This window comes from Hyperolius riggenbachi, chromosome 3 (genome assembly GCF_040937935.1).
Source record: "Hyperolius riggenbachi isolate aHypRig1 chromosome 3, aHypRig1.pri, whole genome shotgun sequence".
Taxonomy (NCBI): Eukaryota; Metazoa; Chordata; class Amphibia; order Anura; family Hyperoliidae; genus Hyperolius; species Hyperolius riggenbachi.
Window position 1 is genome coordinate 229,552,348 of NC_090648.1, and position 19,429 is coordinate 229,571,776.

The 19,429-nt window shown below is 41.4% G+C and overlaps 2 protein-coding genes across 2 annotated transcripts in view; one reads left to right on the forward strand and one right to left on the reverse strand.

The window, feature by feature from the left end:
• SND1 (staphylococcal nuclease and tudor domain containing 1) overlaps positions 1-19,429 on the forward strand; it is a 977,252-nt gene that overhangs the window by 707,031 nt on the left and 250,792 nt on the right. The gene's annotated exons all lie outside the window — the stretch shown is intronic.
• LRRC4 (leucine rich repeat containing 4) lies at positions 6,506-10,758 on the reverse strand. The gene has a single exon (XM_068275927.1). It carries the CDS (start codon positions 8,954-8,956, stop codon positions 7,040-7,042), a length of 1,917 nt encoding a protein of 638 aa, XP_068132028.1. The 5' UTR covers positions 8,957-10,758; the 3' UTR covers positions 6,506-7,039.

Here is a 19,429-nt window from a genome sequence, read left to right on the forward strand (position 1 = left end):
GAAATAGGAAATTAGTTTAGACTAACTTCCTTAAAGGATAGTTGAAGTGAGAAGAATGTGGAGGCTGCCATATTTATTTCATTTTAAACAATAACAGTTGTTTGGCAGCCCTGCTGATCCATTTTGCTGCAGTAGTGTCTGAATAACACCAGAAACAAGCATGCAGCTAATCCAGTCAAATCAGACATCCAGTTTCAGGGTCTATGGCTAGTGTTAGAGGCAGAACATCAGCAGGCTAGCCAGGCAACTGGTATTGCTTAAAAGGAAATAAATTTGGCAGTCTCCATATCCCTCTCTTTGCAGTCTATTCAGTCCAAATCTAAACGTAGCCTCTACTGTGATAAAAAAAACTTGCTGACTGCTTTAGCTCTGAGGAGAGTCTAATAATGCTAGGTACACACCATGCAATTTTCTGTTAGATTTACCTGCCAGATAGATTTTTTTTTCCAATATGTTGGAAAAAATGTAACTGGCAGGTAAATCTAACAGACAATTGTATGGTGTGTACCTAGCATAATGCTCAGCTGAACAGCCACTGCAACATTGAGAGGAAGGAGACGGGACAATTTCCCAGTGAAAAAAAGTTTGATTTCAGATATTAGTTTAATGGCCAGGCAACTTGTCTACAAACATTTGGATGCTGGCTACGGATTTTAAAATGAGCACATCTGTAACCTAAGTAGGGATTTGTTACTCTGTATAATGCAGGCTTTTCTTTATTTTTCTAGAGAGATTGATAGCTAAGCTATACTTTACTACAGTAACTGTCCACTGGGTCATGTTGCAAATATTTTAGAATCTTCTTTTTAGAGTTGCCTGTGAGATTTTGATGCTGTGCCTGCGAGTTATCGGGAAAGAGAAAGTTGAGCACACAGCTGGCATATTATGGTGTAGTGAGAGTGTAAGCATTCCTAATAATTTTTAGCTGGGAACCCAAGGTGAGAGTGATATAGAGGCTGCCATATTTGTTTCCTTTTAAACAATACCAGTTGCCTGTCAGCCTTGCTGGTCTATTTGGCTCCAGTAGTGCCAGAATAACTCCTGAAACAAGCATGCAGCTGATCTGACAATGTCAGAAACACCTTATCGGTATATGCTTGTTCAGGGTCTTTGGCTAAATGTATTAAGGTAGCCATACGCTGGTCGATTTGCCATTAGATCGACCAGCTGACAGATCCCTATCTGATCGAATCTGATCAGAGAGGGATCGTATGGCTGCCTTTACTGCAAACAGATTGTGAATCGATTTCAGCCTGAAACCGATCACAATCTGTTGAGCTGCTGCTGCCGCCTGTCCCCCGTGTACATTACCTGATGCTGCCTCCCGGGCATCTTCTCCGCGCTGCACGGCTCTGTTCCGGCTCCATCCCGGCGCTTCCTGTGTCACTCCGTGACCAGGAAGTTCAAATAGAGCGCCCTCTATTTGAACTTCCTGGTCACTGCAGTGACACAGGAAGCGCCGGGATGGAGCCGGAACAGAGCCGGGGAGCGCGGAGAAGATGCCCGGGAGCCAGCGTCAGGTAATGTATACCTGATCGGATCGGCCGCCGCTAGCGACGCGCTGCCTACCCGCGGGCGATCGAGGGTAATTTCCCGCACGGCGCGATCGACGGACCGATCCGATTTCGGGAGGAAATCGGATCGGCGGGTGCGTTTACTCGCGAACGATTGGCAGCAGATTCGATCCCAGGATCGAATCTGCTGTCGAAACGGCCGCGAATCGGGCCAGTGTATGGCCACCTTTAGAGGCAGAGGATCTGCAGGACAGCCAGGCAACTGGTACTGTTTAAAAGGAAGTAAAAATATCAGCTTCCATATAACTCACCTCAGGTTCACTTTAAGCCTTATACAGTGGTCATTACGGGTAAAATTGAATTGTATACACCCTAAGGCTTGGGACCCAACGATGTCGGAAAGCTCTTGGTAATATAATGCTATGTGTGAGATCCCAATTGAGAGATGATTTTTTTTAAATAACCCATAGCATTACATTAGCAAGAGCTTTACAAAACACAAGCGCTTAGAAAAGTGCGGCCAGTAGGTCCCAGGCCTAAAGCCCAGTACACACTTTCAATTATGGTTGGTTAATCACTGACCAATTTTACCACCTCAGTGTAGTATGGAAGATTACGTACACAATCTGCTCATAGTGTACAATATCTGTTGACCCTCATACTACATAGAGGTGGAAAAATAGGTCAGTAATTGGTCAATCAAAATTGAAAGTTTGTCCTGGGCTTTATTCTCTTTGTAGTGCTGATTTGGGAAAAACAAGTGCCATATATACCTGTAGCGGTCACTGTGCAGTCAGGATATGCTTGTAAGGGACTGGGACTGATTCCCTCTCCACCACCAACCACAGTCACACACACAGACCCATGAAAAAAGGTAGTGGCCATGCCCTGTGCAGCCCCAATTCCAATACAATCCCCTGACTCTTGGAGAATAGTCCTATTTCAGCTTGGTGGATTGGGGCATTCTCATGCCATGTTATTGTGTGAGGATAAGCTTGTCTCTGCTTCAGTTAAGAACTGGTTTATCATCTGGTGGGTGGGGTGTGGTAATACTGCTGTACTATGCAGTAAAGGAGGAGACCACAAAGCCCTGGAAGACAGTTACAGCCTTGTTTATCACCACAAGCTAGAGAGCCAGTTTAGGCTGCACTTAATTTAGCTGCCCCCTTAAGGCCCACACACATGCTCAATAAAAGTATTTTAAATGCACGATTATCAAACAACTTGAAGTTGTACAACTTTTGTCAAGACTACAAGGCGTTATCACTGATAAGAGGTGACCAACGACTGATAAGATGCAGCTGCGTCTTACCAGCCGTTGGTCGCCTCTTATCAGTGATAACGCCTTGTAGTCTTGACAAAAGTTGTCCAACTTCTTCAATTTGTTTGATTGTCGTGCATTTAAAAGATTTTTGTTGAGCTTGTGTATGTGGCTTTAGCAGACACTAATTTTTGACGCAGGTTTGTTGTAAAGGTGACCATGCACTTGTAGATGGCCACAGATTCGACCATCAACAGATAAATACCTGTCATTAAATTTGGTCTAAGAGAGGGATCCATTACTTCCACACACTAGCCATAGGTTTGTAATAGATTTCAGCATGAAATATATTAAAGTTCTATTGACCCATATTGTTGCACTGTTTAGTGCAGAGCAATGCTATGGGCCGTTGATTTGCAGCCTCTCCCAACCAGCTCCCTATCCATATCTTCTGCCCGGAGCGTTTGACCAGTTTAATAGTTTGATACAAGGCCAAATTGTATTAATCGTTCGAGCTAACCGCTGCATTGATTTCTAGCAGATTTGATCGGATCGTGTGGGTAGTGAAGACAAAAATCGATAAGTGTATGGCCATCTTAATTGAACAGGTCAGATTATTCAGATGTAAGTACTTTTTGGCCCTTACATATCAGACACAGTAGACCAAAGTGATTCACACCTCACACTGATTTTGAACTGAACTTGCACTTTTCACTGCCATACCTTCTCAGACTTTTTGAGTTAAGGCAGAGCAGTGCTTTAGTTGAGTTTTTGTGTGACTGTGAAGAGCTTTGTCTAGCTGCATCATTGTTTCATTGGTGGCCTCCACTATGTGGTAGCTTCATGCTGTGACATGGGAAGTGCAGTGATGCTAAAAATCTCTTGTGTGAAAGAGTTCAAAAGCTGTATGCTGCGTATTAGTGGAGTGAGGGCAGCCCAACAGTAAAATGCTGAGTTTTTAGGAGTGTGACATTTGCGTAAAACACGTAAAGGCTCTGTATGAGGCCCAGTCTTTTTTTTCCTTCATTAGTTGGTGTTGAAAGAAGTGTCTTCCTGCCTCTCATGACTTATGTTAATTGAGGTTAACTTGGAAGATTGCAACAGCTGACATTTGGAATGCTTGCTTTCTGTAATGCTAAATCATTCCTTGGTTCCTGAGAGTTTCTATGTTTACTAAATAGATGCACATAACTGCATTTATTAACATCTGATTTCAGAAGATTTATGGTTGTGTGCTTTTGGTAAAGACAACTTTACAAGTGACTTACAGCCCTGCATTTTACTCCGATCTCTGATGCTACATTTTTCCTTCACTGTCTTGGTAAACAAGGAGTGCTGTGAAACCTGTGCATCAGCTGTGTTGTTTGAAAATCTGGTCCAGATTCACAGCCTATACCTGCCCGATATTAAGAGGCAAAATTAGGCTATGTTGTCATAACTGCAGTGTTCTGGTGTAGTGTCCTGCCACAGCCTGATGTCATATTAGTAATGGAAACCATTGTTAGCAGAATGATGCCAAGTTATTGTCATGATGCAGTGATAGAGTTGATGCAGCTAATGTCACCAAATATTGCTGCCATGCACAGGAAGGAAGAAAGTCTGCTAGCCTTTCTCTGCATCCCACCCACCACTGATGTGGTTTGTGCTACAGCCTAGCAATAGCTTGGCAATGGCTAGTACTCATATGCAGTAACACCTAATTGAAGAAGTATATCGTCAAGATTACGCTATGTCTAGAGTTGTTTACCAGCTTTCAACTGCAGCTTTCTGTATACTATGTTAAGTGCCTGTAATGTCTAGTACATACCATGCAATTTCCTGTCAGATGGCCTCGTCGAATCAATACTTTTTGACAGGTCTGATCAGATTTGCGATCGTTTTTATGAACGAATTTCCGATCACTTCTGTAAAAAAATTGATTGTAGACCTGATCAGACCTGTCGTAAATAATCGATTCGACGTGTCAACGTCACAGGAAATCGCATGGTGTATACCAGGCATTACAAATTCACAAATACTAATGTATTGTAGTTGACTACAGGACAAGGAATGTAACACAGGCCAAACTGTCATAGGTGGTGTTTTCAATAACTGTTAATCTTTTCTTACTTAGTTTTCATTAGAGTATTACATGGCTATCTGCATCAAAAGCCTCTCTTACATTGGTATAGTTGCTAATCTGTTGTGATAAACTTTCATTTTTCCAGTTTTTTGTGCCTAATCATGGGCACATATGACAAATCAACCCAGTAAACTCTGAGATTTTGGCACACTATCCACAGGCATAAATGTCCACAGAATGGCATATATGAACACATTATACAGACTTCCATGCAACAGCATTAAATATGTCCCTAAGGAGAACAAAATGGACAACAGACAAGTATATAGGGACAGAGGTTTGCTGAGAGGTGACATCTGTTAATAGTAAGCAGGCACCAGAAATAGTCATGTCTTTGGGTGGGTAGAACTCCAGGTGACCTTGTAGCTAAACTCTTACAAACTGGTGCAGTTTATGTTTCAGAGTTGCACTGTAATTTGTAGTGCTACTTGGTAATATATAAAGGAAGCTTTTGATTATGTATGATTCACATGAATTCTCATAGCACACAAGATGCTCTTTGTAACTTGCATTCTTTCTGTATTAAACATTCAATTTTGTATTATTAATGCCTGGGAGATAATGAACAGTCTCTTATCAATCCTCTGATTCTTTTATAATCATCACAGCAGTTTTGCACTACCAGGATGAATGGGTCATCCAACACCAGTCCCTTATTCTAGCATTACAAAGAAAGAAGCATTTCTCTCCATAGCAGCAAGTAGAGATGCTTTTTATTCAATGCAGATAGACAACAAGCAAAAGTGTTTTCCACCCCATTTCCGGTTGCTAGGATTTATCTGCAAAGATCTCGGTATTAGCTGTTACCACAAGAAGGGGCCTGCAGCACACACTACAGTACAATGAATTACAGCCCTCTCTCGATGGGAAAGGGAAACCGCAATATATATTTCTTGCAACATGAGCACAGACCATATTCCAATTACAGTCTGTTACTCCTTAGCCCAAAATAGCTAGCTAATCATGACATATTAACCATTGCTTTATATCCCTATGATGACATTGTTGTAAGCCTTGTCGTTACATATACACGCTGTTATTTACTACTCATGGGATCTTCCACATTGTCATTTTACTGCAGCAAAAGACTAATCAGCAGTCGACAGTTAACTGACAGCCATCGCTCTCCTTATAACCTTGCATTTGCAGACTCTGAGTTAACTAGCAGCATATATCAAACCCTTGCTTAACCCCTTCTGTTCTGAAGGGAATGTTACACATAAGTGCACTGCAGATCTTTTCAGATGCAAAGGTTTTACACACAAACAGGTAATTCACCCTGAAACCCAATCATCCTTGCTGCTCATGCTGTTACCACAAATCACTTTCTCATCCAGAAACATCAGTAGCCTGGCAAAGGGTTAATTAGATCTGCAGGAGTTTGGTGCAGAGTGGAAAGATGCGCCAGCTCTTTAGCATCCTGCATCGTGTCTTTGCCATAGATGTGTATACCAGAGCAAAACTCTTTCACCCCCCCCCCCCCTCCTCTCCCCCAATAATCTTCCTATTCCCTTTATGTAGTAGTGAATTGGGAATCAGAGGCAATGCGGACACCGTTAGCTATGTGAGGTGTCTCCATATCTTGTATATAAATAACTTAAGAAATATCTAATAAAATTAATGGCATAACAAATTATTTTCCTCCAAGTCTCCAAAAAAGATCCTTTATTGCATTTAATTTTTTAATGTTTTGGCACAGTACAAATTTGTGGTGCTTTTTACTTTTTTAATTAAGGTAAACCTGCAAAGATTGATCTGGGACTTCTTAACAAAAAAAATTTCCTTAGAAACTAGGTGCTGCTCATGTATCTGAGCAGCAACGTTTTCTGAAAAACAGCAGATTGCATTCAAGGACTTATCATGTTTGCTTTCTAATTAAAACAGGGCTCAGCCTTGAATTTTAGTCATTATGGCACAATTAACAGCATATCTTATATAATGCTCTGCCTATCCTTCATAACGCCTCTTTAAATAGAACTTACAAGTTAGAAAATAGTTTTAAATTTTAATATAATCTGTTTCTGTCATCAGCCCATAGATTTAATATATAAGCATTTACAAGAAAACAAAATTGTCTCTCTCTTTCTGTACAAAAGTTGCTGTCTTTTTGTGCATTCTATTGCATTTTAATTTGAAAAAAAGTCATATTTGAGTTTCCTGTACCTTCTCTTTTGTGTGGGTCTGAATTATATAAGGTTCAGAGATGGTGGTAATTGTGGAGTGTAGAGAATTACCGATACTGTTAGCCGTCCAATGGGCCCCATGATGTGCTGGCTTGTAGGTGTTAAAGTTCATATGGTCGTGAATGGTTGGCAAGATAACTGCCCCCTCACCTGTGGGACTCCCACTAGGGATATCCTCATCCACTTGGATTATCTCGACAGTCCGCGCAGCTGCCACAGTGCTCCTTTGTTGATGCCGCTTTCGTAGTTTGTAAAACACTATTAACATGGCAGCTGCCAACAGTGTGACTGCCACAAAGCAGCCAATAATTATCTTGGTGGTCTTCATTACCTCATCCAGGCTAGTTTGCATTTTATCTCCAGCATCCAGAGTTGGCACAGCCACCTGTTTGGGCATTTTGGTGGTCTGGACAAGCACTGTGGTGGTAGTAGTATATGCTGGCTGGTACCCTGTGGATGTGGTTGGCACCGGTTTGATTATCATAGAGATGTCCTCAGGAGCCATATCCGTGGTCTCCACAGTGACCGTAGTGAAGAAGCTGTAGTTGGAAGTGTTGAGCTCTGCAGTACTGACATTCAGATAGGCCGAAGCATTGGAGTTTCCCGCCACATTGGTTACCATGCATGTATAGACCCCAGTGTCAGTGAGCAGCACATGAGAGAAGTTCAACGTCCCATCATTCAATATAGTGATTCGTGGATGGTTGGAAGCGTGGCTTAACACAGTACCATTAGGTAGCATCCACCTAACAGATGACATGGCTGAAGTTCTACACTTAAGTTCTGCCACCCTTCCTTCTGAGATATTTAAATCCCTTGGCGCGTCCATAATAAAAGGGGCTGAGCATTGAAATGACGAATGGTCCACCTCAACCACATATTTCCCCTTCATGTGCGGTGGGGAATGACAGCGACCACAGCACGTGGAGTTGGTAGGAATATATTCTCTGAGCCAGGAAGAAAGCCAAAGAACATCACAATCACAGTCCCATGGGTTGTGGTGCAAATGCAGCTCCACTAAGTACCTCAAGTGAGCAAAGAGGTCATGTGGAAGGGAGGATAAGTTATTGTGAGCCAAGTTCAGTTCTACTAAGGATGTCAGATCATCAAAAGCATTGCGCTCTATGGTGTTTATTTGTGAGTTCATAATCCATAACTTTTTTAGTGCTCTCAAACCATGGAAAGATCCAGGTTTAATTTGAGGAAAGTTGTTCCCAGAGATCTCAAGTTCCTCTAATCCTATCAAGGGCGTGAGGTTTGGCATGTCTCTGATATTACACATTCCAAGGTTAAGGTACTTAAGATTGTACAATCCCTCAAAAGCTCCTTCGGAAATGTATTCCAACTTTTTAAGTTCTCCTAGGTCCAGGCGCATCAGTGATGGCACCCTATTGAAAGCATAGGGTGGGATACTCTCAATGGGGTTATTCCTGAGCCACAGTTCTCTTAACTTAGAAAGATACTCGAAAGCCCCGCTGGGGATTACTGTGAGTCTGTTGTCAAACAACTCCAAAGTATTGAGGCTGGCCAGACCATTAAAAGACCCGACTTCTATTTGACGGATAATGTTTCTACCAAGTTGCAGCACCTCCAAATGGTGGAGATGCCGGAAAGTGTCCGCTTGAATCATGTGAATATTATTCTCCATGAGATTGAGGTACCGTGTGTTAGATGGGATACCTTGCGGTACTTCAGACAGGCCACGGCGCGTACAGACTACTTTGCTGAACTGGTTGCTGCAGGAACAGACAGAAGGGCAGTTTTGCTGCCCTGAAAATGCTTCACAGGGGATCCACACTTGCACCATGAGGTAGATTACAGAGAACAGGACGGCCTTCCAGGTATGGTGCACAGTTACCAGCCACAAGAAATTCATGATGTGGCACGTTCATAATTCACCATCGTCTGGGACTTGGCATGGAACCGAGAACTTGGCCCTACCCAGGCTTCAGGAGGCTGCAAATTCCCTTTTCCATCTATACTCAGGTGGGAGCGGTGGTCAGTAGAGAGATATTAGACAGTCAAACAACTGGCTTTTAAAGAGATAAACAGCAAATTATGATGCATTATATAGGTAAATTAAAATAGTTTCAATTACATTTACCTAGGGATAGAAGACCATTTTTAATTCCTCGTGCCTCTGTCCAGCACGACAGAGGGTTGCGTTTATCAGTCTTTCCATAGATTTCTCAATTACTGAAAAGAATTACAGAAGATAACAGGCATGTGATGATGTTGAGGCAAAATGGCTCCTTTAGTAAATCCCAAATAGGGAAAAATAAATTAAGGGAAATGTAACCTGGGAGTGAGGCCCTCTTGGCTATGCAGGTGCATCATTCTGTTGCTCCCCTGGGACTGGTGCCTTTTGCAGTTGAGCTATTCGTCCTTGGATTCCACTGCTGTCTCCGACAGAACACCGAAGATTATCCATTTCTAAGAGAAGCCGAGATGCAGCATTCAGTAGATTTTGAGAAAAATGCAAATAAAATGTAATTCCAAATCTTTCAAGCTCCTGTTATTCCCTTTGAAGGGCGCTGTGTTCCTCAGTCTCCTAATATTCCATGGGTATTCCTACGATAGACAGACTGTCTGCAGGATTCTGATTTGTACAAAGAGCAAGGCAGCACATTGCAGGCATTGACTGCTGTTTTTTTTTCTCTTTCCTCGCTGGCTGTTTCTTTTTTTCTTTTTTTTTTTTAAATACTAGCTTTGCTTTCCAAGCTGTAGATACAGCAGCTGCAGCCTGCCTCTTGCACACTTAGCAATAATCCGCCAGTATCTCAGAGGAGAGCAAGTAAAGGGGGGTCAGATCGAGGGCTGGTAGAAAGTACGCTGGAGAGGAAACCACACACACATACACCTTAGTGCTGAGCCCTTGGTTCGAGATTGGTCCGCAGAAGGGACAGGTTTCACAGGCTTTCGTCTCCTGCCTTTTGGAAATCCCACTGTAGCTCCTTTTGTTGTGAGGTAGTGAGTTGAGGGCTTCTCCACGTTTTACCTTTAAATTCTTGTCCAGTTCTAGCAGCAGGAGAGCAGGCATCAGCAGAGGCAACGATATCAGAGCCCTGTAGCATTTTTCTGTGTTAATAGTCCTCCTCTCTCCCTGTTTGCTTGGTATTGGAAGCAGCAGCCAACCAGCCAGGCTGCTCTCTCATCCTTTCGTCCTTCAGTCAGAACGTGGATGTACTGCTGACGCATACTGTTCTGAGCTGAACATTAGCGTGATGCAGTGCTCCTATGTATTCACACAGCTCCCCTCCCACTCCTCTTTTCGTTTCCCTCTAGGGGTTAATGCTCAAAGCTTCCAGCTAAGTTGCATTGGCTGCTTCACATTCCCTTCCCCCTTTATCTTTTCCTTCTTTATCTGGGAGAGGAGTTAGACAAAGCAGGCAGTATGAGTTTTGAGAGTCCACAGCTTGCAGAGACTGATGCTCTTCTCATTCCCTTTCAGTGAAATCAGTTATTGATGCCTATCGAGTGCTGTGCATTTTTTTTTCTCTTTTCCTCTTCTCTCTATCTGTCTGCGCTCCATTCTTGCCTTAGCCTGCATTGGGATAAATGCAGAAATGAGGTTTCAGCTGCCAGGGGCAGGAAGGATGTGATTGGCTCTCCTGCCAGTGCAGCGTCATCAACGCCGATTGCTGACTTTGCTTCCCTTTGACGGCAGGGGCAATCTGCACCCCAGCTCCCACCCTTCTACCCCTCTGTCAGCACACAGTACGCACGCCCCCAAGTTGGGAGAAACAATCAGAAGCAGCACCAATCCACTGGAGTGGTTGTGGTGGAAGGGGGAGGGGGAAGTATTTGGAAGTAAAGAAAGGAAACGTAATGCCTGATAAATTTAGTGCTGTTCCATGTTCTATCTGCACTCCGGTGGTTAACCCCTGCACTACAAATTGGCTATATCTGGGGTATAAATGTGACTGACATGCAGCATCTGCAGAATAACGGAGATCAGGAGGCTGGCTTTTCACTCCGTGACCTGTTCCACCACACTCTCGTCAAACCAACCTGTGAATCACACTAGCTCATTGCTCTGGAGCAAGCCTTGCAAAGCTGCATCTTCACGTATATGCTGTCTCCCCCTATGTGCACTCGTAAGGAAATGCCTGCTCTGTTTGTTTCTCTGCCATCAGGTGGAGGTGAATTCATTGCAGGAAGCAGAAGATTGCTTGTTCTCATTCACCTGCCGCTGGTTTCTGAGTTCTTCACCATGATCTCTCTCTGTTCAGTTTCTGACAGGTAAGTAATATGGTTTGGGCACTATTTAAAAATGCTGGAAACAAGTTGTCAGTTAAATCATTCGCACCAGATAAGCAGTTGTGATAATTACTTTGATGTCCTGGTAAAGTTTTAGGTTCTTCAGAGATAGTAAATATTTCAAAATACTGTATTTATGATCTCGTTTTCCCTGCAATACACTGATTTTCTCTTTAAATCTGGATTTACAAATATTTCCGTAGGTTTTTATTTAAGGTAGTACAAATAAATATTGAGTATAGCTGAAGATGGTTGATGTCTTGCTGAAGTGAGAATGTGACTTGTTAACTTGTAATATGTTTAATCTGTAGGGCTGTACATTGCTTCACAGTTGAGTTTGGTTCTCAAAGTTTATTTCCAACTGTGAGTGTGCAAGCTGTTTTCATTTATTGTGGGTGATTTGTCTTCACTGGATCTATTGAGCTTGCTAATGTGTTTATAGCTGTGCTGCAAGACTTTCTAGAAGTCTGTCTGCTCACATAGCGTTACTGTTAAGAGAACTGCACAGAAAAAGTTGCTACGGAAGTTCAGGACAAAGTTTAGAAAATCCAGCTAATAATTTTATATCAATATTATTGACTGTGTACATGTGATAAGGCAGAGTAAAGAGCAGTGGTGTGTAAAATACACTAACTCATAAGAACCCAATTTCAGCTCAACTAAGTAATTTCAGTAAAATAGGACTTCTGATTGGTTGTTTTGACTTGCTGCACATTGTTCTCATCCTGTTTGAAAGCCCAAAAGGGTTATTTAGTTTGTGTGTGTCACCTACAACATATAATCCTATATGTATATGTCACATTGTTTGTAGTGCAATTAATAAGAATTGCTGTGATTGGTTGCCCATCATCCAGATACTCCTCCTGATGGTTCCTTGCTGTTAGCAGAATAAACCTGTTGGCATTAGTTCCGTTCATGTAGTACTTTGTTGCAGATTTAAAATACCATGCCTTTTTCAACTCCAGAACCCCTTTTGGACTTCAGTAAAGGGCATACATTCCACATAATGCAGTCATGCTGAAGTGATTTTAACACCTTCTCCACCAGAGGGACCTGCAGTTTTGAATTGCATTGATATCTGAATTGTATAGCTTTATTTGAATAGGTTCAATCAACAGCTGGAAATTGTGTTGGTGTAGTCAAATGAGGAAAGGGTCATAGTATGAGCAGTTTTCATCACCATTTAGAAGGTCAAAGCTTCTTCTGACTGGAGTATATCATATTGGTACCGCCTCTTTTTTCAGGACTGACATTGATTAATTTGAGAATGTAATGAATCAGCCAGTACAGCAGGTATTGATATTTTGAGCAGTAGAACCTTATGTATGTTGTTTGTCAGCCAATATCTGCTGGTAGAAAGCCTCACAGTGGCCATGGCCGTTTTTTAAAAGACAGCAATAAGGAGGAATGCAGCATCTGAGTAATGTTTTGCATACGTTCATCGTGTAAATATAATGCATTGCATCTACATAAGCCAAAGAATACATTCCTGCAGTCAGCTCAGCCTTATGTGCAGATTATAGGATTCTGAGCTACAGCTGCACTTCCACATTCTATTCATAAAGCCTATTTACAAAGCACTGACAAATGTAATAATTAACCTCTAGCTATAGTGAGAGCTAGGTCTAGACTTTTTTTTTAAGGATTTGATTACACATAGAAACAAAGGAAGTCCCTGAATAGGGCTAATGGGAGGCATTTGTTGTGCAGTTATAGCTGAGCATTGAGGATTTCCTGCATCAAAACCATTGAATACTCGCCTCATGTGGGCAGCAATCCTATTACTTCTGGAAAGAAATGCAGAAGCCATGTTTACTGCTGGAAATAAAATAAGACATTTGTGAAACAGAATACAGGATGAAATATACTAAACAGTGTTACATGTGCTTTCAGTTGTGTGAGCATTTTACAGAGGTAGGAAGCTGCAGTGTGGAGGAATTTTCATCTGCTTAACCTCTCCTTGCCTCAGACACATTTAGGTAGTGCCTGTCACTCTTCAGTGATGGGTACTGTGAAATCTTACATTGCTGACCTCTGTGTACTGAAGTGACATTTAGTCAAACTCCATTATGGGATGAATGCAAGGGAATAGTGATCCTTCATGTGTCGGTGAAATTTCAGATATAAATGGGATACTTATTTGGATAAGCAAGTCTCAATTTACTGTCTGTTTTCTCATTTGTCTTTTCCATCCTCCCTGCTGTTTGAATCCCCCTGTGATGTCTGCAGTTCAGTACATTGGGTGCCTGCTACTTAACAGACTAGCCTTTCTCAATTGGCATACTATTCAGTGACAAGACATACTCTCCTGAGTTCTGTATGTACTGAAGGGAATATGCTTGTTGCCTACAGTGGACCATAACCTTCTACGCATCGTATGTAGCTGAAGCTCTCTGGGAGTTCTTGGAAAGCAGAGGTTCCTGGAGATAATTTACCCCTTCCAGAAATCCTTCTTCTCCATCTGTTCAGCTGCATGCTGCTTGGATTTATGCTTCTTCCGATACAGGAAAATATAGCTGTCACGCTGCAGTTCGACCTGTAGGGTTTATCATATTAGCTGCTTTATTTTTGGGCAATGCAGTTCACATATTTCCAGTATAAGATTAGAGACTTATAATGATTTTTTTTTCCTGGCACCTTTGCTGTGCTCAACAGATTATTCAGATGGGAAAATAGATAACCTTCTAGCAAGGGAGGTGTAATCTGCTGCATGTCCGCAATGTGATACATCCTGTAGTCTTTACAGTGTATACATAGCATCTCCCATATGATGTACCCCATCGAGGACTCATTCAGTAATATTGGGAAGCTGGGATGGGATCATGTGACACTGAATTGTAAAAGAACGCCCATTAAATGATTACCTAATAAAGTCTATTCTGCTTTATTTATTTTTCCTTCTTTAAAAGCCAGCTTTTTTCTGCATTTAATTTAATGAATATATAAGAAAACAAATGGAAGGCTTTTTTCCCTATGTGCTTGTTTAGTCCACTGCCCAATATTATTTTCAGTCTTAAAATGTGTTAGCAGTGACCTTAATTAATGCATAGATGTCCTTCAGTGGGGTCTTACAGCACTAACATACAGGGATAGGTGATTTAATCAGACACTGTTTGTTAAATGTTCTGTCACTTCCCAGTTTGACTAAAAGCTGTAGTCAAAATCAGTTTCCATTAGCCTGAAAATGTTAAATCTGATATTTTCTAGTCAGCAGCACACTCAGCATTAAGAGGCTTCCACATTGCTATTGGTTATGCCACAGTGTCAAACAATACAGAATAAGTGCATGTTAAATATGGTTCTTACCTGCCTCTTTTTAGGATGCTTTTTAAAACATGGTGAATGCATATGTGCTGTCAGTTATTTTTAATACGCTTTAAGTTTTAGAAGCAGTTGTTTTGTAATGATTCTTCATTTTCTATGTGCAGTGGTGTTAAATGAAGACAAAATCTGCAGCTGATGGCACAGGGCTTTTATAGGTATTTTTCATAGGTAGCAGTGTGCTTCACATACAGAGTAATACGAAAGCTTAATAACTGCAAAGTACTGTAGTGACTGAACCATGAGGGCAGTATCCCAGGTGACCTGTTACTCCATTCTACAATTCAGTAGCATTAGTTTCACAAAATGCAGCTAACAAATGTGTGTGACTTTCTAACTCAGAAAGTATGGTCATACTTGATGACTTTTATCACATGAGTCTGTGCTGTGGCCTGCAGGTTCCCCAAGTCTGATGGAAATACATCTGAAACCAGAAGACCGCTTCCCATCTTGTCCGATGGGGCTGCTTTTTGGCCTCTATAGTGGAGCATAGGCCAAGTGTGATGCAGCCAACCAGGGTGACGGGTGTGGAATGACCGAAGGCTGCAGGGTGATGGCTAGACTTCTCTGCAGTTGCTTCTAGGGAACCCCTCCTACCTTAGCTAACGGAATGATAACTATTCCTTTTTTGTATGTAATGGTAGTTTTTTTTCCCAGTGTCATGTATGGTTTTTTTGTAGATTTTGAGTCATGCCTATAACAAAGCATGTAGTCAAGTTTTACGTAGTTGTTCTGGGTTAAAAATGTAGGTCTGGTTCAAAGGTCTTCTGATCAGTGCCTCAAACTGCCCTGCATGTGCATAGCAGTTACCAAACATTTGAAAGCAAGCAGGTATTTGTTGAAAGCTTGTCAACTGCCTATGAAATGCTAATACACTCTTTCAAAAGTGTTTCTAGTCATTTCCTTTTTGGACAGTCCTCCAGACTCCTTCAATGCCCATCAACACTTGCCAACTCCTTATAAGACATTTGTCAAGCTGTTTTTTTATTTTATATATATCCTGTATATTTTATATATTCCCCATGCTGCTCCATTGTGTGCTGCTCTGACGGCCTTTTTCTCGCTGCATAGCAACAAAACATATTGCTAGTCTGAAGGCTAGCTACACTTTGTAACAGCATTGAGGCTTGACCTGTCATGCAAAGGATGTGGTTTAAATGGCTTTAGTTCTTCTGGTGCTTTAATTGTTTACAACTGCTTTTCTTGCTTTGGTTCCCATGCACATATTGTTATAATGCATTTGAAGACCATTGAAGAATCTATATCACATAAATCTGATCTGCACAGGCTATTTTGTAGTTTAGTTTTAATATAATTAGGTTTCAATTTTCAATTCACACCAAACTATTAAGGATGATCAATGGAATGCAAGGAATTCTAAGTTGATACCCATTTTGTCCTAATTTGTATGCAAATATATGCAGCCTGAAAAGGACCAATGTCCTAACTGCTTTACTCCATTGCTCTGTTTTTAAGCTGCAGACATTTGCATAATAGAATCTAGCATGTATACAGCAACCCCTCCCCCTTATTTCCACAGACAGCGATGCGCCAGGTGGATTAGGTCCACCAATCTCTGGCTCGCTCCATCAGCCCTCCGCAAAGCAACAAAACACAATGCTAGCTTAGAGTCTAGCAACCAGTCTGTACAGTGTCTGCCCCACACTGTTGCTTGAGGGATTGAGTAACGATCCCTTGCTGGTCTAATTTCTCAAATGTGTGTACAAGGCTTTAAAGTCAGGAAAATCCTATTAGGACAGCTGAACTTTATTTGGCGTTTATCAGATTTTCTTTATGGCAGGTTTGTACCCAAGAAGAGTGAATGCTGTAATTACATCAAAATGTGCTTCAACAAGGTGTTGGCGATGTTCACATTGCATTCCTTGTAACAGTAGGAGCACAGTACTAATCAATAAGCGGTGGTGCACGTTATCCGCACATTGTGTTGCATGCAGTAAAGCATACAGTCAATTTAAAGTATGCTTCATTGTTAACGCATGTGTGTTTCTGTGGGATGCCACGCACCGTTCTACCTCACTGGTCCTGTCGCACTGAATGTTGTGTTGGTGCATTGCAGTGTAGTGCATTACAATGCAGCCGTGCAGCCACACCGCTCCACTGTGAATGTAGCCTTAATGTGCAAACTTTTATAACCAGGTTATTATATATTATTATTTTCTATTTTCTCCCAAACAATTTTTTTTTGCTTTGTTTTTTTTTATTGAATTGTACAGGTTATGAATCATGTTAAAGGTGGAAAACATTTTGATTTTTTTTTCTCAAAAACCTGGGATTTTAACAGGAGCTTGTACACTTTTACATCTATGGTATATGATATATCCACAGGCTCCCCCGGAGCATTCTGGGAGACCATGAGTAATGCTAGGTACACACCATATCATTTTCTGGCAGATTTACCTGCCAGATCGATTATTTCCAACATGTCTGATCTGAAATTCGATCGATTTTTAATTTTTTTTTTTGATTTTCCAAATGTTTTTTTAATTGTTTTTTTCGATCGATTTTCATTCAGTGCTATGGAAATCGATTGCAAATAATTATCGACAAAGCGATTCAAAAAGTCGATCGAAATTCAGATCGAACATGTTGGAAATAATCAATCTGGCATGTAAATATGCCAGAAAATTGTATGGTATGTACCTAGCATTACTTTCACTGGCTTAGGAGTTCTCAGAAACAAACATTTCACAGAGCGGCACCTGACAGGACTAAAGAGATGTTGCCACCTGTGATAAGTTTCACAGTGTAAATCGGAGAGAGGAAAGATTTTACGCTAACAGTCATTTATAAATGAATATTGTAAAAAACAAATAAAATAAATTATTTTCCCTACAGTTCCTGGTTAAGTTCCTGTAGACCAGGGGTCCCCAAACGTTTTGGGTCAAGGGCAGTGTCAACATGCTTCAGGCTACTGGGGGGCCAGAGTATACATAAAATGATGTAGAAGTCTTTGCGGGACAGACAGTGACGCATACCCAGGTGACAACCTGCAGTCCAATTGGACAGCAGTGTCACCTGATGTGGAATTTGATTGGAAACCAGCAAAGTGCTGCTTTCCGGCTTCATTCTATATGCGGACCACCAATATTTAAAGATGTAGCTGACCGCATCTATAATACATTTTATGTGTGTGTGTGGGGGGGGGGGGGGTAAAAAAGCCTTAGGGGGCCACATTCGGCCCGCGGGCCTTAGTTTGAGGACCACTGCTGTAGACCATTATAGCTTTTCATAGTAAGAGATTTAAATATGTTTGCGAAACAAAGTACTTCAGTTTTTGAACTACACATTTATTTTTATTTTATTTTTTTGTATAAAGTTACTTACCGGTAATTCTTCTTAATTTATGGCTACTGTTCTCGGCTCTTAAAAACCTCTGCTCTGTACCAGCAATGGCTTGTCCGTTCTTTACATTCATCACCTCTTCTAGTAAGTGCCAGTCATTGCTCTCTAAATGGATTTTTTCTCTAGCAAATCCATTAGTGCTTTGGGTTTAGTCCAGATTAGGGGATTAGCAGATCTGGATTTTGCATGATTGTCCCCGCTGAGCTGGTTAGTATAAGTATGCTAATGGTGAAAGCAGTGAAGAAGGAATTTCATCTGTTTGCCGTCAGAGAAACTATGCCAGTATTTCTTATGGGTTTATTTCCTGTTCACCTCATTGGTCCTTTCCATATGAAGAAGCATGTCGGTTTATGACTGCTGAACTGTTTGGCGGTGTACAGTTTTTAATAAACAAAGATGGAATGTCTCCTTTGGCTGGAAGCAGTGACTGCAAAGGTAGTAAGAATTTTTCAAGCAAAATACTTCACTAACTGCCATTGGATCTTATAGGCAAGTACTTGGATTTCTTTCTGAATGGAACACTATAGCACTTTGCTGTTCCTATATTTATCCTTTTCAAAATTAATCTTTTTCTAATTTCATATGTGCTATTTTTACTTTAAACTATTTGCCAAAACAGTTTAACTTGTGTCTTCAAGTAGATAGCTTAATATTTTCAGACACTGTTATAATAGAAAATAGTAATGTTGTCCTTCAAAGCTGGGCATGCATTCTTATATCATTGCTTTAGCGATATGCTTGTATTGCTTTGTTGTCAGAGCTGGGTAGCCAAGGCTTTATTCTGTCCCCTCTGTTATGTTACCTTCTTACGTGGTCCATGCTATGTGCCTTCCTTTTAATTTTCCTGTTAATTTTCCTGTTAAAATGCCCCTGCTAAAGTGTCCCATGTATTTTACATGTATGTACTGTACGTAATAATCGATCACTGACATCTTCCATGGGGATTTGCAGCCTATGGTAACATCTCTGATCTTCAGAGGAGCTCACAATCTGATCCCTACCTTAAACTGAGTACCAACAGCCCCAGGAACGGGGATTTCCACCACTGAACAATCGTTTTCCAATCCATCTGGCTGAATGTGTAAGTGTAGTTTACACGATCATGCCTAAACCCGCAAAAGTCAATGAGAATTGTTCCAATCCTAACAGTTCAATGCAGTATGGTGGTCGTTTGAAAAAATGAGCGATGGCCTGGGGATGGCCTTCCTCGTGAAACATTGTTTACTGAATTTTCATTAAAGGGAACCAGAGAGGAACGATCATTCAAAATAGAAAAAGATTTTATACATACCTAGGGCTTCTTCCAGCCCCATAAGTCTGGATCGCTCCCACGCCGCTATCCTCTGCTTCCTCTAATGCCGGTCCCGGGTCCCGTCACTTCCGGCGGAAGCGGGCAATTGTCCGC

Coding starts and splice junctions, on each gene's coding strand:
- LRRC4 (XM_068275927.1), bottom strand. CDS start 8,956: ATGAATTTCTTGTGGCTGGTAACTGTGCACCATACCTGGAAGGCCGTC.